This window comes from Trachurus trachurus (genome assembly GCF_905171665.1).
Source record: "Trachurus trachurus genome assembly, chromosome: 23".
Lineage (NCBI taxonomy): Eukaryota > Metazoa > Chordata > Actinopteri > Carangiformes > Carangidae > Trachurus > Trachurus trachurus.
Window position 1 is genome coordinate 1,878,731 of NC_139912.1, and position 25,792 is coordinate 1,904,522.

The 25,792-nt window shown below is 43.6% G+C and overlaps 1 protein-coding gene across 1 annotated transcript in view; it reads left to right on the top strand.

Moving 5' to 3' along the window:
• Positions 1-21,707, top strand: part of phf21b (PHD finger protein 21B) — a gene marked incomplete at both ends in the record, with an annotated part of 88,363 nt that extends 66,656 nt beyond the window's left edge. Inside the window, 12 exons of the mRNA XM_083999341.1 lie at positions 3,044-3,331; positions 10,723-10,815; positions 11,874-12,236; positions 13,052-13,180; positions 13,440-13,491; positions 14,087-14,163; positions 14,304-14,358; positions 15,519-15,541; positions 16,555-16,713; positions 18,552-18,618; positions 18,729-18,832; positions 21,384-21,707. Coding sequence (XP_083855467.1) covers positions 3,044-3,331; positions 10,723-10,815; positions 11,874-12,236; positions 13,052-13,180; positions 13,440-13,491; positions 14,087-14,163; positions 14,304-14,358; positions 15,519-15,541; positions 16,555-16,713; positions 18,552-18,618; positions 18,729-18,832; positions 21,384-21,707 — 1,734 coding nt within the window. The remainder of the gene's footprint in view (positions 1-3,043; positions 3,332-10,722; positions 10,816-11,873; positions 12,237-13,051; positions 13,181-13,439; positions 13,492-14,086; positions 14,164-14,303; positions 14,359-15,518; positions 15,542-16,554; positions 16,714-18,551; positions 18,619-18,728; positions 18,833-21,383) is intronic.
• Positions 21,708-25,792: the final 4,085 nt, after the last annotated feature.

Sequence of the window (25,792 nt, forward strand, 5' to 3'; positions counted from 1 at the left end):
TGTGTGCAGATAAATGTTAAAAATGCTAAAGACTAAAAATCCAGAGAATCGATCACAATTTAAATCGAATCGCCATCCAAATCAAATCAAAATCGTAGAAGAATCGAATCGGGAGGAAAGCATATCGTCCCAGCCCTGTTCATTTCCCTCTGAGGTTTCTGAGGGTCGTGTGGCGTTCAGGGACAGTTTGTTCACCACAGCGCTCTCAGTATTCAGCCCCAGTCCAGCGCTCTGAGTCTCTGAGTCCCTCAGCTGGGTGGACGGACGCTTCAGGTTGGATATCGGTTCATCTGAGGGAGCGTTTGATTTATTCACCTCACAGAGACGCTGAGGGATCAGACCCACTGGTTCTCAGGATCCCAGAAGGTCATTGAACACAACTTAATCCCGGACGTTTCCTTCTGTATTTCTCTCTCGGCCTCTTTGTGTATTAATCCTCCTGTTAAAGGGATAGTTCAACATGTTGGCAAACTGGCCCATTGCCATAATCCCTATAGTCATAGCAGTAGGTTCGTTACCTTTAATTGTCGGTGCAAGCTATTTTTAGAACGGTGGAGCAGAGCCGTGAGCTGCTCAGAGCTACGCTACGGAGGCTCATTATGGGATTTCTTGGTTTCCCCTCATCAAACTCATCAAATACACAATCCAACAACTCCACAACGCTCTGGTGGACAAGTTGTGAGCTGCACATTCACCACGCTATGAGATAATAACACAACGTTACCACACAGAGTTGTTTTAGAGGGAAATTCATGCAAAACCGCTGATGCACGTTGCCTTCAGGGACAGTTTTTCATCAAGCAGTCTCTGCATTGCCCAAGAAATCCCATAATGAGGCTCCGTAGCGTAGCTCTGAGCAGCTCACGGCTCTGCTCCGCCGTTCTAAAAACAGCTTGCACCGACAATTAAAGGTAACGAACCTACTGCTATGACTGTAGGGGTTATGGCAATGGGCCAATTTGCCAAAAATGTTGAACTATCCCTTTAAAAGGCTTAAATGTCCTATTTTTGATCAGATCGTACCGAGAAGCTCCATCTCTCTTCTACCTGCTGATGTTTCTCCTCTTCATTCACTTTCTCCGCCTCCTCCTCTCCAGGGGGGAGAGAGGGAGGGAGGGAGGGGGCCGGCGCTCTCCTCAGCCTGTAAATGAGTGACCTTTGAGACAATCATATGGGCCCCCCCTCTCCCCTCTCCCCCTTCTCTGGCTTTGACACCGGCTGAATGGCGAGCAGCAGCAGCAGCGGCGGCGGCCCCCAGCCTGTGGATTACATTGATCCTCTGAAACAATGAGGCCCTCCACTCTCATTGTTGAAGAGGGGGGGGGGATTAATAATAACATTAGAATAAATGCAGAGGTGGCGGGGGGGGGAGGTTAACCTCTGCTGTGACATCATCACACCGCTTCACACTTTTAACATTACTAAATTCATCATTTATAACAAATGAATACTCACATACTAATACAATTAGTATGTAGGCTAGTTTATAAACACAGTTAAAATGTTTTACTCATCATTAATAAGCACTAACTGTATAAACTACATACTAATGAGTATGCATGTGTTAAAAATGAAGAATTCGGTATTTATTCATGCCCCTGTGTGTAACTTATTTGGCTTTTTATTAGCAAAAATCAAATATTGCTTTCATGAATACGTATTTCACCGTGGAAGGACGGAGGCACTGGTGTTGCATTCAGGTGCAGTCAGGCAGACGGCCGTCTAGTCGGCAAACCAACCGGACGTCATTTTACTCCACCAGAGAAAGACGGTAAAACAATACCACATCACCATGACAACATGTTGTCAGACCACTTGTTTACATAGACGCTTGTTTATCCTGTTACATGCAGCGTCTGTTGTCTGTCTGACGTCTGCCCCATTTCACCTGAATGCAACATGAAGAATACGTTCAGATATGCAACCGCACCGCTAGATGGGGGGAATTCCTTCATATTATAAGCTTAACTAATGCGTAATAGTGTCTATTTATTATAAAGTGTTAAAGAAACAGTTAAAAACAGAGTGTAATGTCTCTATTTCAGTGATGTGTCTTTATTCTGAGAGAGAGAAGCAGAAACTCCTCCTTTCTAAAAACTTCAGGTCCACCTTAAGCCTCCTGCTTGTGTTTTAAGGTGGACCAGCTGATTAGTGAAGCAGCTTTATTAGAGAATCCAGCTCATCTGAACCGAAGTCTCTTTAGTGGAAAGTTTCAGAGTGAGATGGTGAAAGATAACAACACACACACACACACACACACACACACACACACACACACACACACACACACACACACACACACACACACACACACACACACACACACACACACACACACACACACACACACACACACACACACACACACACACACTCTCTCTCTCTCGTTGGCGTCTGATGTTGTTTATCAAAGCGTTTCGTTGCCGTGGTGATGTGTTTACAGTGTCATTACTACGGCGACGACTCTGAAAACGCTTCAGACTGAAGAAGAAGGAGAAGGAGAAGGAGAAGCAGCCATGTTGGTTTTCTCTCTCTGCTCCTCTGCTTCTGTCAGAGAGAGAGACACTTACCTCTGTGTGTGTGTGTGTGTGTGTGTGTGTGTGTGTGTGTGTGTGTGTGTGTGTGTGTGCTGGAGCTGTATTAGTGTTACAACAGGCTCAGTCAGTAGTATTAATAGTATTAGTCGTATTAGTAGTATTAGTAGTAGTGTCAGTAGTTTAGTATTATTTATATTTTGCAGTTTGTAAGTTAATTCAAACTAAACTTTATTAGTCACCGTCTGGTTGACAGTCAGCAGCTCTGGGGCTGATGGGAAATGTAGTTTCACTGTTTCTGTGTCGAAACTTGAGAATTCACCTGTTTCTCTCTGTGTGTCTGTTTCTTTCTCTCAATTCAAATTCAAATGATCTTTATTGTCATGGATGTTATAACAACGATTTCGCCACAGCATCAAGACTCAGTGAAACAAAACAAACACAACTCACAGAATCAAATAAGTCAAATAAAATAATAAACTCTCTTTGTCTCTCCGTGTGTCCTTTAGAAGCTGGCTGTCAGGACTTGTCCCGTGGGGACGACGAAGCCTCTGTCCCTCATCAAGCCGCCCAGCCAGGGCATCTCCATCGCCGTGGTGCCGGCCAACAAGGCCCCCGTTTCCATGGTGACAGCACACATCAACGGGCAGAAGGCGGCGGCGGCGGCGGCGGTGGAGAGCTCGGAGCCTCTGCAGACGTCTCCCATCAACCTGCAGACGGCCGGCAGGGCGGCGGCGGCGGCGGCCGGCGTCCACGCCGCCTTCAGCAGCCGGAGAGCAGGGGACACGCCCACTCAGGTAAACACACCGGGAACATCTGGAACATCTGGAGGAGGGGGCGGGGCCACAGCTGGAGGAGGGGGCGGAGCCACAGCTGCCCCGCCGCCTCCTCTGTAGCTGCGTTTAGTACCAGACATGCACACGTTGTATCTGGTGCATTATGGGAAATGGAAAATGAACCGTTTTTCGTTTTTTTCTCTGATAATACAAAACGAAAAACGGTTATTCATTATCCATTATCCGTTATCCGATTTATCCGTGTTTGTAAAAGGAAGTTGGGAATTAAAAAACCTCAGTGGAAAACTTCCTTTCTCTATTTCCTGTTAGTTTCTCTCTTCTGTGACATGGAAGTTTTACCACGAGCGAGCCACCGACCACGGAAGAAGCGCGTTATTCGAGTTGTGCTTTTATTTTGAAAGGGGTCTGGCTGCAGACTCCGGGTCACAGAGAAGAAAATAACAGGAAAACAGAGAAAGGAAGTTTTTTGATTCCAATTTTCCATTTCAGATCATGTAAAGTGGGTAACGATTCATTTTCCGTTTTTTGTTTTGTTTTATCAAAGAAAAAACGGAAACGTAGTGTGTCTCACTGTTTCTTTTTTATTTTAATTATAAGACAGTATATAAGACACGTGTGGTGATGGCGAAAAGACAAACAAAACAAAACTAAACAAAACAGACAATCCAGAGTAACAGGTGTGACTCACATATTGAACTTAAAGACAATACCAGGCTGTGATGAGTAATAGTAGTAATAGAGGTAAATGCAGAGACTGTTGATGAAAAACTGTCCCTGAAGGCAACGCGCATCAGTGGTTTTGCATGAATTTCCCTCTAAAACAACTCTGTGTGGTAACGTTGTGTTATTATCTCATAGCGTGGTGAATGTGCAGGTCACAACTTGTCCACCAGAGCGTTGTGGAGTTGTTGGATTGTGTATTTGATGAGTTTGATGTGGGAAACCAAGAAATCCCATAATGAGCCTCCGTAGCGTAGCTCTGAGCAGCTCACGGCTCTGCTCCGCCGTTCTAAAAACAGCTTGCACCGACAATTAAAGGTAACGAACCTACTACTATGACTATAGGGATTATGGCAATGGGCCAATTTGACAAAATGTTGAACTGTCCCTTTAAAACGTGTTGAATCGTTTGGTCCGAGTCTCTCTGTCAGGATTCAGGCCACCTCGTCTCGTCTCGTCCTCTCTCTGTATTCTCCTCCATCTCCTCTCAGCTTCACGCTCTTTCACACTATTAGCTACTGTAATTGCACGGCCCCATAGAGGGAGAGCGGGGGCCGGGGCCCGCGGCCCTGTGGGGGGGGGGTTCCCGCCTTTATGACTCGTCCGTCCGTCCGTCGGCTCGTCTCCTCTGGCAGCGGAGACATAAAACAGCGTTGGGAACCGTGAACTTCTTCTTCACGGCTGCGTATTGTGGCGGTGATGGATGAGGTCTGAAGCTGAGACGCTGAGACGTCGTTAGTCACGGCGAGAAGCCGCAGGAAGCACCACTCACATCTCACACAAGAAGAAGAAGAAGGATGAAACTCTGGAGCTTTTTAACGTCGGCAACTCGGCATCACATTCCTGCAGGAAAAAACAATCATTTATAATAATAATTAGCCTAAGTGAATCATCCCTCTCTCTCTCTCTCCTGTCATTTCAAATTAAAAGCCCTCTGCAGCTCCGCTTTAATCTAATCACAGTTTACTGGAAACAGCTGTGTTGTTTGTTCCCTTCAAAATAAAACTGCGTAATGTCACATTATCTGTTAAAACTCTGCAGAAGTGATGAAGCTTTTATTTTCTTAAAACGTGGCAAATTATGCATGGTTTTTAATGCGGATGAAGAAAAATTTAATAAAAAAACCTGCAGCTTTAACCGATCACATGACTTTTAATTTGAAATCAAAAACTCTTTTGTGGCATTCGACTCATTTACCCATCATGCATCTGTAACTGTTGCACATCAGACACAAACACCAGCTTCGATAATTGATCTACGTATATCAGATCCATAATTGATTGGTGATGACTGGGAGAAAACAGCTGTGTTGTTTCCTTCAAAATAAAACTGCGTAACGTCACTTTATCTGTTAAAAGTCTGCAGAAGAAGCTTTTATTTTCTTAAAACGTGGCACATTTATGTTTTTAAGGCGGATGAAGAAAAATTAAAAAACAAAACAAAGCTGAAACTTCAACTAAGCGTGTGAATTTTCCTCTCAGACTTTTAATTTGAAATCCAAAACATCAGACACAAGCACAGGAAGTCTCAGTGTCAGGAATTAGTCATAAAAAAAGGCCTGAATAAGACCTGGAAAAAGACATGGAGTAGGCCTGGAAAAGGCTTGGAAAACCCGGAAAACAGGACAGAATAAGACCCGGAAAAGTCTTGGAAAAAACCTGGAAAATACTTTAAAGAAAGGATGGGAAAATACCTGGAGACAGCCTGGAAAATGACTGGAAAAAACTTGGAAAAGTCTTGAAAAATACCTGGAAAAAGACCTGGAAAATACTTCGAAATCACCTGGAAAACACATGGAAAAGATCTGGAAGAAGACCTGGAAAACACTTGAAAAAAGGCCAGAATAAGACCTGGAAAAAGACCTGGAGTAGGCCGGGAAAAGGCCTGGAAAACCCGGAAAACAGGACAGAATAACACCCGGAAAAGTACTGGATATAACCTGGAAAATACTTTAAAGAAAGGATGGAGACAGCCTGGAAAATGACTGGAAAAGACTTGGAAAAGTCTTGAAAAATACCTCAAAATCACCTGGAAAACACATGGAAAAGATCTGGAAGAAGACCCGGAAAAAAAGGGCAGAATAAGACCTGGAAAAAGACATGGAGTAGGCTTGGAAAAGGCCTGGAAAACACCTAGAAAACATATGGACTGACTTTTAATTTGAAAACCAAAGCGATGATGATGTAACGGCTCGGTGCTCTGTGATTGGCCGCTCTGTGGTGATGTCACCGTGTCTTTGTGGAGGTGGAGGTCATGGGGGCGGAGCTACTGCATTGTTGCTCCTCTCACAGCTGCTTCGTCTCAGCGCCGTCAATCCATCCACCGTCGTAAAGAGGAGGGGAGAGGGCTCGGCCAATCAGAGGCCTCCGATTCAACCATGGTTGCCGTGTCAACAGGAGAGGGAGGGGGGAGGAGGGGGGGCTGGACCCTCGGACCACCTGGCTGATCAATAATGAGGTGTAATGGGATCGCTGCTCTGCATGAGAGCACACGTTACCGCTGCATTGTTTCATACACACTGAGACACACACACACACACACACACACACACACACACACACACACACACACACACACACACACACACACACACACACACACACACACACACACACACACACACACACACACGAGGTTAGTGAACCGGTTTCACATGTTTAGACGACACAGGTGTCTGATCATGTGGATTTAAAGTTCAACGACTTTTCTAACAGACTCTCACTGCTCTAATGCTGCTTTTTATTTAGATTTTTAATTTAATTTTTATTTTAGTCCCAAAGTTTTTTTCTTTTTTTAAAATTGTTAAAACCTCAGTCTTGTTTTCTCCTCGTTAAATGAATCAGATGATGAGACGTTGAGTTTAGAAACTTAAATTGTGTCCTAGCAAATTTCCATTATAATATATTTAATAGAGCTGCAAGTAACCATAATTCTCATTACCGATTAACCTGTAGGTTATTTATTTAGTTGTTTGGTCAATATAATGTAAAAAAAAAGTTTAAAAACATCAATCAGTGTTTCTCAAACCACCAGACGACATCGTCCTCAAATGTCTTGTTTTGTCCTCAAACCAAAGAGAGACTCGGTTTATTGTCATAAAGGAACAAAGAAACCAGAAATATTCACATTGAAGAAGCTGGAATCAGAGAATCTGGACTTTTTTTTACTTTAAAACAACTACTCAAACTGATTATTAGATTATCAGAATAGTTGATGATTAACTTAATAATCAATTATTGTTGCAGCTCTATTATATTTAACATAATATTTGATTGAAAAGTGGTGTCATTATTGAACGGCCTCATCACTACATTTATGTATTGTGTCATAGGTTGTGCTGTGTGGGAATAAAGGGAAAAAGAGTTTAATTTATACAAACTGTCACAACTTCACTATTTATCTACTGACTGAACTTTTCTTGGACACAGAACAGGAAACTAAACATGGAGGATGTTTTTATTATGAAACTTTTCCCCCGACGGCGCCCTCTGCTGGACGGGCTGAACTCTGCAGCTTCACATCCACTCAGGTTTCACAGTCCTCTTTCTGTTTTCTCCTCCACTGCTGCGTCTGCACTTCCTCTTCCTCCTCTTCTCTCCTCCTCCTCCTCCTCCTCCTCCTCCTCCTCCTCCTCCTCCATCAGTTTATTTTCTGTTTCTGTCTCTTCTGCTCATATCACTTCACCAGTAGAAACATAAACAGAGTTTCTCTCTCTGAGGGTAAAAAGTGCTGATGTGACATCACAACAACAACAACAACAAGGTGAAGACGCAGCTTCTTTTTCTCCGTGAGTCAGTGAGTTGTTATGGCAACAGGAAGTATAAAAAAAAACAAAACATCCAGACCAGAGGAGCAGCTCAGAGAGAGACACTAACGAGCCTTTAGCTTTAGCTTTAGCTTAGCACAATGGCTGTAAACGGAGGGAAAGTGTTAGCATCATGGTTTCATCTGTGTCTTGGAATCAGAGTTTAAAGTGACTGTGAGAGGAGGAGGAGGAGGAGGAGGAAGAGGAGGAGGAGGAAGAGGAGGAGGAAGAGGAGAGAGGAGGAGGAGAGAGGAGGGAGAGGAGGAGGAGGATGAGGAGGAGAGAGTAAGAAGAGGAAGAGAGATGAGGAAGAGGAGGAGGAGAGACAAGAAAGAGGAGGAGGAGGAGGAGAGATGAGGATGAGGAGGAGGAGAGACAAGAAAGAGGAGGAGGAGGAGGAGAGATGAGGATGAGGAGGAGGAGAGACAAGAAAGAGGAGGAGGAGGAGGAGAGATGAGGATGAGGAGGAGGAGAGACAAGAAAGAGGAGAGAGGAGGAAAAGGAGGAGAAGAGGGGGGAGGGGCTCCGTCGTCTCTCGGCTTCGTGTCGACTTCACTGTTTGAAACAAGAAAGATTTTCTTTTTCTTTTTCTTTTTTTCAAAACAGGAAATCACTGGTCCAAGGTTGTTCAGAGGGAGGAGGGGGGAGGAGGAGGGGGGGGGGGGGAGGAGGAGAGTAGCCCCCCCCCTCCTCCTCCCCCCTAAAGAGAAGGTGCTTAGGTTTGGAGAAAAGAAGCAGCAATTACTAAAATGAAAGCCCTTGCACTGCAAGAATTTTCATCCCGGCAGTTGCCATGGAAACAGGCCTCGGCCACCTCCTCCCCCCTCCCCCCTCCCTCCCTCCTCCTTCAGCGAGCCGCTCTGCAGCACAATACAATGAAATGAAGGATTTTCACAGAAGGAGAAAAGGAGGAGGGAGAGAAAGGGAGGGGGGAGGAGTTCAAACAACTGACACAGAAACTGCAGCCTGGAAAAGACTTGGAAAAAACCTGGAAAAAGGACTGGAAAACACCGGAAAAGATCTGGAAAATACTTTAAAGAAAGGACAGGAAAGAAAATAGAAAATAGAAAGAAAAAGAAGGAAAATATCTGGAAAAAGACCTGGAAAACAGGACAGAATAAGACCCGGAAAAGTCCTGGAAAAAAACCTGGAAAATACTTTAAAGAAAGAATGGGAAAAGACCTGGAGACAGCCTGGAAAATGACTGGAAAATACCTGGAAAAGTCTTGAAAAAGACCTGGAAAAAGGCCTGGAAATCACCTGAAAAGATCTTGAAAATACCTCGAAATCAGCTGGAAAACATATGGAAAAGATCTAGAAAAAGACCCGGAAAACACTTAAAAAAAGGACAGAATAAGACCTGGAAAAAGACATGGAATAGGCCTGGAAAACAACTGAGAAGTGATCTGGAAAAGTCCTGGAAAATACCTAGAAAAAGACCTTGAAATCACCTGGAAAATATCTGGAAAAAGACCTGGAGAAGGCCTCGAAAACCCCTGAAAAGATCCTGGAAAACTTATGGAAAAGTCCCGACAAACACTTGAATAAAGGACAGAATAAGTCCTGGAAAAGTCTTGGGAAAACACCTGGAAAACTCCTGAAAAAAGGACAGAATAAGTCCTGGAGAAAACCTGGAAAAGCCTTGAACCTCCTTCTCTCTGATGGGAAATGAAAGTTCCCTCATTCAGGAACATTAAATCTTTATTGTTATAATCTTTATTTATCTTTATTATCTCAGTGTTTATAAGTTGTTGATCGACTCATTGATGATGAATCATTGATCAGGAACTGAACTGAGACGTCCGTGGTGTCCCTGAACGCAGCAGCTGCAGCTCCTCTGGTTTGTTCATAAAAGTCATCAAACCGTCGTCGTCGTGGCTGCAGGTTTTTAACGAGGCGTTCAAGTGAAACGAGTTCATCTGAGCTTCTCTCTTCTTCAATAACATTGATGCTGATGCTGATGCAGCCGTGTTAACATCCACCACACGTCCAGACAGAGAGAGGGAGAGACTGTCACAGAGTGTGTGTGTGTGTGTGTGTGTGTGTGTGTGTGTGTGTGTGTGTGTGTTTATCTCTCTACAATCTGACAAAAGAAAACACAGCAGATTAAATGAAACAAACATGAGCTCTGTGCTGTTTGTCCTCTGCGTCTCTCCGTAGTTTATCAGCTGCTTTGACCTTGGAGCTGCGGTCGATCAGCTGACAACCACACAACCACACAACACATTCATGTCTGTTAGATCCACTGATACAAAGACTGTGTGTGTGATTTTAATAATTTATCTGGTGTCAAAGTTCTTTTGTTTTTAGAAAAATGAGTCAATTTAAACTGGATCAGTTTGACTCCACCAGCAGAGGGCAGCAAAGTGTTCAGTTAAAACATGAATGATGAAAATATTAAACAGTAAAAAACTCATTTAATATATTAAAACAGATTTAAACCAGAAGAAAAGCACATTTAAATGAAATAAAAGAAAGATTTTAATTGTTAGAATTAAATTAATTCAAAGACAATATAAAAAAACAGTTGAATTAAAAGTAAATGTATTTCTGATATATCACATCAGCCTTTTAAAAAGTCAATGAGAGGGTAAAATATGAATCTAACAGGTCGTTGAGTCTCAGATTCAGTTAATTTGACTGAAACCAGATGAATTTCTGTTTCTGTTTGAAAGTGACTCGACTTTTTTCTTCAGCTTCTATAAATAAATGTTTCATCATGTAAGTTTCATCAACATGAGGAGGTGGCGCCCCCGCAGGCCGCCGCGTGTCACTACAACAACACTCTGCTCTAGTTCCTGTAGTGTTACTGTGTGTGTGTGTGTATATACAGTATATCTAAGTGGTGTGTTCGGGTGTCTTTCAGATGCTGGGAACTCTCACTGCTGTGCCCATCAAGGTGCCTCAAGTCAGCTCTCTGCACCGGCTGGCAGGACAAGCAGCCACTCTGCTACCTCAGGTAACACACACACACACACACACACACACACACACACACACACACACACACACACACACACACACACACACACACACACACTCATATAAAGTAGAATATTCATTCATTATTAATTGATTATATTTAATTATTGACGACTATTTGAGACTTTATGGTTTTAATCGTGTTCATGATGAAGGTTAAAGTGAAGCAGCAGCTGATTCAAGATTCAAGAACTTTATTTTGCCATTTTGTGCACAGACAGAGAAGTGTCTGTCAGACTGAGTTCAAAAAGATTAGAGAGGATTTTTAAAGGAATTAGTCAAGACAACAAAAAAGGCCATTAATTATATGATAATGTCAAGAAACTATTAATTGCATCATAATGTCTAGAAATGACGCTCAATTTCATGGTAATGCCGAGAAATGTAGCCAAGAAATAATGATTGATTGTGTAGAAATAGACAAAAAGAATAAGGGGACCCGCCACACTGTATAAAAAATGTAGGCTATTAGAGGACTACATAAAAACGAGATAATGACATGGCATTTATTTTTCATTATACAAAAAGAGACACTGAACATGAGAAAAAACCTAAAGTGGAATAGATAAGATGTATGTAAGCGCTCGTTTGTGTAGAAACAGCCCAGAAATAATTGACTGTAATTGGACTCAGTGGAGAAACATTCTGGACTTTCCCCAAAAAAATTCAAAGCATGAAAAGTGTGTAATCTATTACCTTTAGGAAAAACATGACATTACTATGATTATTGGACAAACTGATTAATCCAGGTGTGTCTGACCGTTGTGACTCCCAAGACACACCTGGATTAATCAGTTGGTCCAATAATGTAAGACAGGAAATAAAGGAGCAGCATTAAGTTCAGGAAGTAGTGGAGCTGTGCAAAGAGCCCATTTATATTATATACACATAAATGTAGTTCCCTCAGACGTCCATCAGGAGGCAGGAGCTCTGAGTCTCTGAGCTGTGATTGGTCGACAGCAGCTGGGTGAACATCTCTCTGTGTGATGCGTTCAGGTTCAGATGTTGACCCCCCCGCCCCCCTCGCCCCCCCAGGTCAGGCCAAAGACCCAGATCCCCGACAGCCTTCCCCTCAGCCCGTGTGAGGAGCTGCAGCCGCTGCCGCTGCAGCGAGCCGCCGCCGTGGTGAGTCCTCGTAGCGGCGCCACGCTGCCGACGGCCAACAGCACCTTCAGCCCCGAGCGCCAGGCCAACGGGCAGAGCCACGCCTCGGCCTCGGCCTCGGCCCCGCCCCCGCTGCCCCGTGGCCCCGACGCCGCCGGCCCCGCCCAGCTCGCCGCCACCGCCTCGGCGTCAGCGTCAGCGCTAGCGGGGCCCGGCGTGGGCGTCGCCTACGCCATCATCGCCGCCTCGCCCGCCACCGGGAACGGGGTGTCGGCCGTCAGCGAAGCCGTCAAGGTGCAGCCGCTGATCTTCAGCACCGACAACAAGGCTGGTGTTACTACTCATCTACTTTAAGTTACAAAGTTTAAAGGGATAGTCCAACATTCTGGAAAATTGTCCCATTGCCATAATCCCTATAGTCGTAGCAGTAGGTTCATTACCTTTAATTGTCGGTGCAAGCTGGGAAATCATGGGATTTCTTGGTTTCCCTCATCAAACTCATCAAATACACAATCCAACAACTCCACAACGCTCTGGTGGACAAGTTGTGACCTGCACATTCACCACGCTATGAGATAATAACACAACGTTACCACACAGAGTTGTTTTAGAGGGAAATTCATGCAAAACCGCTGATGCACGTTGCCTTCAGGGACAGTTTTTCATCAACAGTCTCTGTATTTCCCTCTAAAACAACTCTGTGTGGTAACGTTGTGTTATTATCTCATAGCGTGGTGATGTGCAGGTCACAACTTGTCCACCAGAGCGTTGTGGAGTTGTTGGATTGTGTATTTGATGAGTTTGATGAGGGAAACCAAGAAATCCCATAATGAGCCTCCGTAGCGTAGCTCTGAGCAGCTCACGGCTCTGCGCCGCCGTTCTAAAAACAGCTTGCACTGACAATTAAAGGTAACGAACCTACTGCTATGACTATAGGGATTATGGCAATGGGCCAATTTGCCAAAATGTTTAACTATCCGTTTTAGTGAAGCTACGTTTAAATCAGGACTTTTATTTTGAAAGTCCAGTGACAGCAGCAGCATTTTATTCATAAAAACAACACAAAACTTTGATTATTGATCTGATGATGATTGATTATCTGTCTGCAGGTGATCATCCTCCAGCCTCAGGCCCTCAGCAGCACCGAGGCGTCGCCGGGCGCCGTGGCCGACCTGCCGCCACAGGAGGCCCCGCCCACCGCCAAGACCCCGTCACCGAAGAAAGACGAGGACCCGGAGGTGAGGAAACCAAACGCACACCTGGACGACAACACACGAGGATCTAAAACTTTATTAAACTTTATTTAAAAACATTTAGATAACTTTTTTTTTAAAGGAAACATGAACATGAACCAGAGTTTAATAAATGAACTCCACAGAAACAGATTCAGATTTAATGTCGTTCAATTTAAGTTAAAAACATAAAAGAGCAGAAAACAAAGTCCCATGATGCACTGCTGCTCTTCACCTCATCGTTAATGTCTCCTCTTTCTTTCAGAAAATCGCCTTCATGGTCGCCCTCGGCCTCGTCACCACAGAACATCTGGAAGGTGAGTTCAGACCTCATATAATATAATATTATAATATAATATAATATAATATAATGTAACATAATATAACATAATGTAATGTAATATAATATCATATAATATATTAATTTATGTTACATTATATTATAATATAATGCATTGTAATGTAACATAATAGAATATATTATAATGTAATGTGATGTAGCGTAATGTAACAAAATAATATAATATAATGTAATGTAACATAATATATGATGATATAATGTAACATAAAATAAAACGAAACAAAATAAAAGAATAGAATAGAATAAAAATAGAGCATAAAATAATATATTGTAATATAATATAATGGAATGGAATGGAATATAATATATTATAATGTAATGTAGTGTAATGTAACGTAATATAACACAATATAATATAATGTAACATAATATAATATATTGTAATATAATGTAATGTAATGTAAAATAATATAATATAGCCTAATATAAAACAGCTGCTGACCTGCTGTTGTTGATGATGTCATAGTGATGTCATAGTGATGTCATAGTGACGTCATAGTGATGTCATAGTGATGTCATAGTGACGCGTCTCTACTTCCTGTGTCGAGCAGAGATCCAGACGAAGAGGCAGGAGAGGAAGAGGAGGAGCACGGCCAACCCGGCGTACAGCGGCCTGTTCGAGCCCGAGGTGAGGGACGCCGCTGCCGCTGCTGCCTGATGATGTCACACTGTCCTCTGATGATGATGTCACACTGTCCTCTGATGATGATGTCACAGGTCACATGTCATGTTTTCCTTACTGACTGACTTCCTGTCGTGTCTCCGCAGCGTAAACGTCTGGCGTCTCACTACCTGAACAGTTCGCTCTTCCTGTCGGCGCGAGGTAAAACTACACAAACACTGGGGCTTTTATTTTGAAAATAAAGAAACACTGGGGCTTTTATTTTGAAAATAAAGAAACACTGGGGCTTTTATTTTGACACTAAAGAAACACTGGGGCTTTTATTTTGAAAATAATTAACTGTTGGATTAACTTTTTGTCTGAAAATTAACTCGTTAAGACCTGAAAGTTTCCATCAGCTGTGACTGTCGCCCTCCTCTTCCTCCTCTTCTTCCTCCTCTTCTTCCTCCTCTTCTTTCTCCTCTTCTTCTTCCTCCTCTTCCTCTTCCTCCTCCTCTTCCTCTCCCTCCTCCTTTTCCTTCCTCCTCCTCCTCTTCCTCCTCCTTCCTCCTCTTCCTCCTCCTCCCTTTCCTTTCTCCTCCTCTTCTTTCTCCTCCTTCTCTTCTTCTTCCCCCTCCTCCTCCTCCTCCTTCTCCTCTTCTTTCTCCTCCTCCTTTCCCTTCCTCCTTCACTGCCTCTTCTTTCTCCTCCTCCTCCTTTCCCTCCCTCCTCCTCTTCCTCCTCTTCCTCCTCCTCTCCTCTTCCTCCTCTTCTTCCTCCTCTTCTTTCTCCTCTTCTTCTTCCTCCTCTTCCTCTTCTTTCTCCTTCTCTTCTTCCTCCTCCTCCTCTTCCTCCTCTTCCTCTTCTTTCTCCTTCTCTTCTTCCTCCTCCTCCTCTTCCTCCTTTTCCTTCCTTCCTCCTCCTCCTCCTTATCTTTCTCCTCCTCTTCCTCCTCCTCCTTTCCCTCCCTCCTCCTCTTCCTTCTCCTCCTCCTTTTCTTTCTCTTCCTCCTCCTCCTCCTCTTCTTCCTCCTCCTTTCCCTCCCTCCTCCTCTTCCTTCTCTTCTTCCTCCTTTCCCTCCCTCCTCCTCTTCCTCCTCCTCCTCCTTTTCCTTCCTTCCTCCTCCTCCTCCGCCTCCTCTTCCTCTTCTTTCTCCTCCTCCTCTTTTTCCCTCCTCCTCCTCCTCTTCCTCCTCCTCCTCTTCCTCCTCCTCTTCCCTCCTCCTCCTCCGCCTCCTCTTCCTCTTCCTCCTCCTCCTCCTCCTCCTCCTCCTCCTCCTCCTCCTCCTCCTCCTCCTCCTCCTCCTCCTCCTCACCTGTCACCTGTCCGTCCGTGTGGCCACTAACCCGTCTGCTCTGCTTCCGTTGCTTCCATGCTGCTAGACTCTGAGGAATTCTGCTGGAAGGTAGGTCGCATGACATCATCACATGACATCACATGACATCACACATGACATCACACATGACATCACACACCGACCCCTCTGCTGTAAACTTCCTGTTGGAATCGATGGGAGCAAAGACAGAAGCTTCACGCTGACGTTTTATTTTGAAAACCAGTCAAATTAATGTAAATATTAATAGTACGAATCTCCTTGTTGTTTACAACTACTTCCGGGTAGAAAACCAGCATTCGAACAATAGTGACGGACGAGAGTTTCGCTATATCTATATCTACTTTTTCATGTCACTATATCACCGTTTAGACTAATCTGATGTTTGTAAAGTTTATAAAACCAATGATTGGACAAACATTACTATTTACGTGTGCACATTTTTGTAATTAGTCATGGTTATCATAGATTAGCCGGGCTAACGGTTAGCTACCTGTTTAACTTTAATAACTCAGTGACTCAATAAACGCTCCATGAAAAAATATTTTCTCCAGCGGATATCTGAGTTCCAACATGACTGAGCTAACTGGAGTAGTTTCATGTCATGTCCCACAACGGGAGGGTTTTAACAGCTGACGTCCTGATGTTAGCTTAGCTACTGCTGTTAGCTTAGCTGCCGTTAGCTTAGCTACCGTTAGCTGTCCCTGTCAGCTGAGCCACTGATGCTTTCTAACGTTAGACACTGTGATTCCCCCAAACTGAATAAATACAACACATAGCAACACAAAACACACACACAGAAATAGTAATGTTTCTTCAATCATTTCAGATTTGTCTAAACGGTGATAGGGCGTGAAAAATATGATATATAGCTAAACTCTCGTTCGTTACTATTGATCTCATTCAAATTACGTGCTGGTTTTCTACCCGGAAGTAGAATGTAAACAACAAGGAGATTCGGTCTATATAGTTTAATCTCTAGTGAGGATAACCAATCAGATCGATCAGGTTTTGTCACATGACACATGAATCTTGTTTTTTAACGTGTGTGACCTCACCTGTTGTTGTCGTTGCCGTGGCGACAGGAGGACGTGGAGCATGACGACCACTGTGCCATCTGTAAGGAGGACGGAGAGCTGCAGCCCTGCCACAACTGCCCCCGAGCCTTCCACCCCAACTGCCTCCACCCGCCCCTCAAAACCCCCCCGAGGGGCAACTGGTACTGCCCCAAGTGTCAGAAGAAGGTGAGAGATCATCTACTGATACCCGCCTAACAACAGGAAGTTAGAATATATGAGGAATCCAGTCATATGATTGGTGTAGATTTTCAGAGTCAGATCTTCACTTGTTTTGATTCTGCGGGGAAGAACGGTGAATGGACTTTGGTTCATAGTTCAAACTTGTATAGGGTTCCCACGCGTCCTGGAAAACCTGGAAAATGGTTGACTAATTTTCCATTCATGGAAAACACATGGAAAATGAGAAAAAAAAGTCAAATATCCTGTAAAAAGCTGGAGTCGTCCTGGAAAACATCAGCTCTGTAGCAGCTGAGAATGTCCTGGAAAATGATTTCATAAAAAGGGTGGGAAGTGGGAACTCTGTTTTACTGTTGTCCTTTAAAGCAGAAGTAAGTGGTCCGGTCGTTTTCGCTAATGCTGCGTTCCAGGCAGGCTTTTGAAATCGTAAATTACAGCTTCAAGTCACAACTTACGACTTTGTAGTGTTCCAGGCAACCCACTCGTGTTTTTCCGACCTGTTTTACCGGTGAAAGTCACTATAACGGCCACTCGTAACTTCTGACCCGTGAACTCGTACCAGATCGAACTGGTACCACTTCACGGTCGGAAAAATACGAGTTTCCTTGAACGCACCATAACAGTCCTCGTCGCTACGTCACCACATTCACGGCGTTCCTTGGCTGCACACACAGCCCTGCATGCCGTTCTCTCTCCTCATTGGATAAAAACTGTAGGATACGAGAAATGTTTTCTCTTCGGCTCAGAGCAGAGCAGAGTGACTGACAGACCCGTGTTTCGGTCCAAACACTCTATGTAAGTGATTGCTGTCGGAAGATATAACTATTTAAGACTTATATTAACACAAATATATCACTCACTTCTGCTTTAAGCCATGAGTCCCCCCTCACTCATATGAGTTAATGATTCTATAAAAGTTGTCATATAGAACGTAACACAAGTGATTATGAAATGAAAACCATTGTAATTTTTCCCTGTGCTTTGTACAATTCTTCTCTCCCGGAAATGCAATTCATTTCATTTCCGAGGGAGAGTCTGGCCTCATCCCCGTTGTAAGCGTTTGGCCTGAAACCCTCAGAAGGCCGAGCCAATCAGCGTCGCCGCTGTGATTGGCACAGCACGTTGGCCAATCAGGGACCGACTGGTGCAAAGCCCCGTCACTACACCAACTTGCTGATTGGCTGAATGGGGTTGTCTGTCAACGCTACTACTCCCGCCCAGCTCCCGCCCACCCCAAACGCTTACAGGGGGAATGAGGCCAGACTCTCCCTCAGAAATGAAATGAAATGCATTTCCGGGAGCGGCTGGTTTACGAGGCTAGAAGGAAAGGACCTGAATAACATTATCACAGTGTGGTGGGAAAAACATTTATTTTCAGAGCTACAAAAAGTCAAAAACTAAATATAAAACGCTTCAAAATGTTCCTGACATTTCAGCCGACACTTCAAAAAGAGATTAGTAGAAACAAACAACAGAATATAATTTGGTAATAGGCCGGGAGCCAGGTCCACCCCTCAGGATGTTTTTTGCTACCTTTTTTTCACTATTATTATCCTGGGGGGTGGACCTGGCTCCCGGCCTATTATAATGTGGTTAAAACTTTTACCCTGAAATGTGACTGTGGTAACGGAGCGCCTTGTTACTTACTCTTTTTAGATATAATTTTCACCTTTGTTTTGTTGTTTCCTTTCTGGTTTATTTTCACATGTTTACCACAATTATATATATAAGGTGACATAACTATGGACTTGTATTTATGGTTTAGATGTTTGTGTGTCTGTGTGACCTCTGACCTCTGTGTGACCTCTGACCTCTGTGACCTCCAGGTCCTGAACAAGGAGAACATGTCGTGGCCTCAGAACTTCGTCCAGTCGTACGTCACACACAAGACAGGTGAGAACAAGCTCCGCCCCCTCACAACCACCACCTGTGTGTTACTGTTGTGTGTTTGTGTACTGATGCAGTGTGTGTGTGTGTGTGTGTGTGTGTGTGTGTGTGAGCAGTGCGGCAGGAGGAGAAGCGGCGGCTGCTGAGGAGAAACAGTGAACTGAAGAAGGAGTGTGTTCACCTGGAGGAACAAGACGAGCAGCTCAACAAGACGCTGCAGGTAACACACACACACACACACACACACACACACAGACACACACAGACACACACACACTGGTGATGTGTTTTGACGTGATGACATATATTTTTTGTTTTTCTGTTAAAGGGATAGTTCAACATTTTGTCAAATTGGCCCATTGCCATAATCCCTGTAGTCATAGCAGTAGGTTCGTTACCTTTAATTGTTGGTGCAAGCTGTTTTTAGAACGGCGGAGCAGAGCCGTGAGCTGCTCAGAGCTACGCTACGGAGGCTCATTATGGGATTTCTTGGTTTCCCTCATCAAACTCATCAAATACACAATCCAACAACTCCACAACGCTCTGGTGGACAAGTTGTGACCTGCACATTCACCACGCTATGAGATAATAACACAACGTTACCAGACAGAGTTGTTGAACTATCCCTTTAATTTATTGTGTCTCAGATCAGATCTGGCTGTTTAATAGACCTGGGCTGTGTCCTAAACCACTCCCTCATTCCCTCCTCCCTACTCACTATATAGTGAATTCAATATAGTGACTATATAGTGACTCACTGGTCAAATAAAAAAAGACTTTCGGACACTACTCCGCCGCACAGTTAATTACATATTACGTCGCGTAATTAAAACGTTCCGACCGCGATTGTAACGGCTGGTGTAGGTACCAAAATAAAAAGTAAAGCAATATATATTTAAGCATCAAAGATGTTCAATCAAACCCACATAGTTTGAAACAACGTTCAGAACACACAGAGCCAGTGTCACAACTAAGCATATAAAGTCCGCTAGCTTAATGCTAATGTATAATGTAACACCCCATAGACAGGCCAACAGAAATTAGCATCGCTATCGCCATTTTGCGGCAACCGAGCCATAGCAGTAAAGCTGCTAAAAGCTGTTTTAATTCTGGCTTTAGCGTTGATAACACGTCACCGTTTAATCCAGAGTCTGTGGTCAGTTTATAACGCTTGTTAGGAAATTTGTTTTGGGAGAAGTGCAGAGTCTGTGGAAGCCGCGACCGGACAATTCTGGCAGCCTGGACACATTTACTGCTACTTGCATTTATTTGGTAGCTACACCGGTCACTACTTGCATTTATTTGGTAGCTACACCGGTCACTACTGCATTTATTTGGTAGCTACACCGGTCACTATTGCATTTATTTGGTAGCTACACCGGTCACTACTTCATTTATTTGGTAGCTACACCAGTCACTACTTCATTTATTTGGTAGCTACACCGGTCACTACTGCATTTATTTGGTAGCTACACCAGTCACTACTTCATTTATTTGGTAGCTACACCGGTCACTACTGCATTTATTTGGTAGCTACACCAGTCACTACTGCATTTATTTGGTAGCTACACCAGTCACTACTTCATTTATTTGGTAGCTACACCGGTCACTACTGCATTTATTTGGGAGCTACACCGGTCACAACTTGCATTTATTTGGGAGCTACACCGGTCACTACTTGCATTTATTTGGGAGCTACATCGGTCACTACTGCATTTATTTGGGAGCTACACCGGTCACTACTTGCATTTATTTGGTCGCTACACCGGTCACTACTTCATTTATTTGGGAGCTACACCGGTCACTACTTGCATTTATTTGGTAGCTACACCGGTCGCTACTTCATTTATTTGGTAGCTACACCAGTCACTACTTGCATTTATTTGGTAGCTACACCAGTCACTACTTCATTTATTTGGTAGCTACACCGGTCACTACTTGCATTTATTTGGGAGCTACACCGGTCACTACTTGCATTTATTTGGTAGCTACACCGGTCACTACTTGCATTTATTTGGTAGCTACACCGGTCGCTACTTGCATTTATTTGGTAGCTACACCGGTCGCTACTTGCATTTATTTGGTAGCTACACCGGTCACTACTTCATTTATTTGGTAGCTACACCGGTCGCTACTTGCATTTATTTGGTAGCTACACCGGTCACTACTGCATTTATTTGGGAGCTACACCGGTCGCTACTGCATTTATTTGGGAGCTACACCGGTCACTACTTCATTTATTTGGGAGCTACACCGGTCACTACTGCATTTATTTGGGAGCTACACCGGTCACTACTTGCATTTATTTGGGAGCTACACCGGTCGCTACTGCATTTATTTGGGAGCTACACCGGTCACTACTTGCATTTATTTGGTAGCTACAACGGTCACTACTGCATTTATTTGGTAGCTACACCGGTCGCTCTGGGCCTCTGTGGTAACGGCCATCTGTGACCGCAATGCATGATGGGATATCTTGCTCCTGTTAGTGACCATCCGATGTTCACTACATTTCGCTGTGAATTGTGGGATAGATTCAGTCACTATATAGTGAACATTAATAATCACTAAACATTTGGACACCACTACAACAACTGGTCACTAGGGAGAGAGTAGGGGAGATTTCGGACACAGCCCAGAAACAGAAAACAACTCAGAAAACAACACAAACATCCCATAATAATAAACACAGTGGATTTCTTCATCTAGAATAGTTTGTATCTAGAGTTAACCCCTTCCTCTCCTCCTCCTCTCCTCCTCTCTCTCCCCAGCGCTGCATGGACGTGCGGGAGCGTCTCCTGGGGCAACAGAGAGACACTCAGGCGTCGCTCGACCGCGTCAAAGACCTCGTCCGGCTGATCCAGCGCGACCAGCTCATCCAGGTCACCATGACGACCACCGCCACCATCGCCGCCGCCGCCGCCTCCTCGCTGCTCTCACAGTCCTGGATCAAACCCACCAGCAACAACAGCAACAACGCCACCAACAACGCCACCAACGCCACTGCTATGGCAACCGCTACGGCAACCGCCACTGCTGTCGCCACGGCAACCACCGCTGTCACCGCCCACAGCCAGGAGAACGTGAACAACTAGCCCCGCCCCCTTCGCCCCCCTTCGACCGACCGGAGGAACTGAGTCACGTGTTTTTTAAAAAGCCAACACCTCCAGTGCTACGAGATTTCCTTTTTTTATTGAGTTGTTTTTTCTATTTCTTCATGTTTCTTGGCCTTAAACGTATTCACGCCGGCGCCGAGTGGGAAAGGGGGCGGAGCCAGCCAGCGCCGCCGCCGCCGCCGTTTTATTATTATTATTATTACCAGCGCTCCGCTTCCCGTCGGGCAGAGAGAGAAAGAGAAAGAGAGAAGTAGAGCTAGTGGAGTGTACAGTCATATATCTGCGTAGATGTTTGTTCTCATTCCTACGAACAATGACTTCTTCGCCATAACAAAAAACGATTCAGGAAACGTTTCCATGGTGACCGTGAACGAGCCTTCAAACAAACAAACAGACAGACAAACAAACAGACAAACAAAAAACAAACAGAGAATAACGTTTTTTCAGTATTAAAATAGAGTTAAAGTCAAAGAAAAAAAAGTATTTAAGATGAAAAACTACAGAAATTAGCGTTTCTAGTGGAGAGTTTAGTATTTTCATGATGATGCCTGTTGATAAATGTGAGTCTGGAGTATTCAAGGGGATCACTGTACATATGTTGTATTATTATTATTATTATTATTATTACGGATATCATCATCATCATCATCTTCATCTTCATCATCAACGCAGGTTTTCTCAGCGAGAGAACGGAGCTCGTCGTCAGTCGGTTTCTGTTTGATCGACAGCAGCAAAAACACAGAAAGAAGAGAAAAGAAAAAAGTTAAAACGAGTGAAAAACGTCGACGAGTTTGATTTTTGAGGCAGAAACATCAAATATGAAACATCAAAGTTTAATTTATTTTTATTTAATTCAAGTTTATTATTTATTTTCTTCAGTATTTTAAAGGGATAGTTCAACATTTTTGGCAAATTGGCCCATTGCCATAATCCCTATAGTCATCATAGCAGTAGGTTCGTTACCTTTAATTGTCGGTGCAAGCTGTTTTTAGAACGGCGGAGCAGAGCCGTGAGCTGCTCAGAGCTACGCTACGGAGGCTCATTATGGGATTTCTTGGATTCCCTCAAAATAGCTTGCACCGACAATTAAAGGTAACGAACCTACTGCTATGGCTATAGGGATAATGGCAATGGGCCAGTTTGACAAAATGTTGAACTATCCCTTTAACAAAACAGAACACGCCGGGTTTATGAACTGTTGTTTGTTTATTTATTTGTTAGTTTCCTGTCTTTTGTGACGTTTCAGCTTCAGTTTCTGCCTCAGATCGAACGTTTCCTCTGTAAATACGTTTTCATCTTTTTATTTTCTGTCTGAGAAGAAAAAAAAAGAACGAAAGAAAAGAAAAGAAAAGAAAAAAATAAATGAAAACTTTCGTGCTGTTTTTGCTGCTTCGTCGTCGTCGGGAATCGAACAGGCGACGCTTTCGGTTCGCTCGCTCTCAACACAAAAATGATGCATCATTAAGCCCCGCCCCCCTCACCTGCCCCTCCCCCTCCCCTCTCCTCCCACACACACACACAAACACACACACGTCTTTAAACCAGTGTAGAAAATATGCCAAAAACTCTTTTTTTCTACGGGACCTTGAACGTCTCATCGGCTTTTTTCCGCCTCTTTGATATGTTTTTTTATTTTATTTGATTTAATTTTAATTTTTTTTTTACTCGTGTGTCAGATCGACGTCAACACTGCCTCACGTCCAAACGTCCACCTGTCCGTCAAACTGCAGCGACTGTCGTTGTGTATCTCTAGTCTTCCTGCTGGTCCAGACGCTGAGACGTAGATTAGTGGATTTTTCTTTGTATCAAACAGCAGCTGACGAACAAAAGAGAGAAGGAAGAGGAGGAGGAGGAGGAAGAAAAGAGATAAAGGATGAAAGAGAGGAAAGAAGTGGTTTTATTTTATTTTATATTTTATATTTTAGTGTATTAGTGTTTATCGTCATATCCAGGTCACATGACTGTAAAGTATCAGGAGCTCCTCAGTGTTGAAGCATCGACTGCACAAAAAAAAACACAAAAAAAACGTCAAACTGAAACGTCTGTGTCGACAGGAAACGGAAAAATAATGAAAAATAAAAAATTGAACGAAAAAAAAAGAAGTTTGAATGAAAAAACATTAAAGTGACACGCCAACATTTTTTTTATCGTGTCTTGCCTCACTCCCGAGTCCATGACCAGCAGATAGACACCATCCTTTCGACTGTGCGTGCAGTAACAAGGGAGATAGAGCCGTATCGCCCGTAATTAGCTTAGCTCAAACGCTGGAAGTGTATGGGTAGTGTTAGCCTGCCTCCTACCCGAGCTGAAACCAGCAGTCAGAAGCTGATTTCATTTTAGCTCTCAACTCTGTAAATATATCACTTTATCCACATTTCAAACATGTTTAGGTGAGAAAGTAGCCGTTTAGATCAGCAGTGTGTCGTTAATTTGTCTAAATACCAGCTGTTTACTATTTTGTTCGGACGAATCCGGCGCTACTCAAGCTAGCCGTTGTGACCAACGCACTTCCGGTTACTTTCACAAAATAAAACACCTGTTGCCCTTTACATACAGAAAACCATGACGATAGAATTTGTGCTTTTACTTTGAAATAAGAAGCTAACCTACCCTCGATGTAGCTAGCTTGAACCCAAATAAAGCGTCTTTGCTTGAACCCTCCGTTTTGACCGATCTCGTCCCGTTAGCGGCATTTGACCGCTCAAGATGCCTTACCGGAGAGTTTTGTAGCTCTGAGACGAAGATCGGCCCGCCGGTTTCCGTTTAGAGTTGCTGAAGAGTTTCTCTGATGACTTTAGGTGGAGGCAGGCTAACACTTCCCATACACTTCCAGTGTTTGAGCTAAGCTAATTAGCGACTTTAGGTGGAGGCAGGCTAACACTACCCATACACTTCCAGTGTTTGAGCTAAGCTAATTACGGCGATACGGCTCTATCTCCCTTGTTACTGCACGCACAGTGGAAAGGATGGTGTCTATCTGCTGGTCATGGACTCGGGAGTGAGGCAAGACACGAAAAAAAAAAAGTTGGTGTAACCCTTTAAAATCCAGGCGTGAACGACCTCTGACCTCACAGAAACGCTCCGATCAGCTGACTGATGATGTCACTGATGATGCTGCTGGAAACGTTTCCATCTTTAATCTTTTTTTTTCTCTTTAGAAAACAAAAAGTCAATAATCAACTGATCAATAACGTGATTAACGACCGGCTCAGGAGATTCTGATCAACGACTGATTTTATTTTTATTTTTATTATTTTTTTATTTTACGTAAAGTATTTTTACATCCCAGTGTTACCGTGGAAACTGATCCATCAGGACTCAGGAGTCGTGTTTCTGTGACGTCATCAGAGAAGCTTTAGGTTTAAATTTATTCGATGTTTTCTGTCGATTAAACGTCAGAAATATTGATCGATTATTTTCTGTTCACAAACTAAAAACAGAAACTAATTGATTAGTTTAGTTGAGTTTTGTTATTTTTTTTCCTGCGACACAGACGTTCATGTGTTAATTTGCCTTTATGAACGAATGAATCATGATCAGAGTGAATCATATCAAAACGATCATATCAGCTCCCATAAGCCCCGCCCCCTTTCACCCCCATAAGCCCCGCCCCCGTCCCCCTCCCCCTTCCTCTTCCTCCTCCTCATCCATTTCTAGATCTTCTCCGGGAGAAACTGTGCAGTGCTTAAACAGATCTATTTTAATACACAACACGACATTTGAACAAAAAGAGAAGAGACGTTACTTAGAACATTTTTATATTCTTTTATCAAGGAGCAAAAAAAAAAACAAAGAAAAGAAAGAAAAGAAAAACAGAACGGAGGATTTTCAGATTCAGCTCCTGTTTTCTTCTTCTTCTGCCACGAGGAGGCGACGACACGACGACGACGACGTGTAGGGGGAAATGAAAGTGTGTGTTGGCTGTTGAAGTAGGACTTTGTCTGTGTTGATCAGGGGACTGTCCAGTGGATAGTGTGTATAGGAAAAAGTGTTTGTCTTAAATATGCCAATGTAGTTTTTTTTCTTCTTTACGATGCATTAACGAGTCGATCGATGGAAGTTGG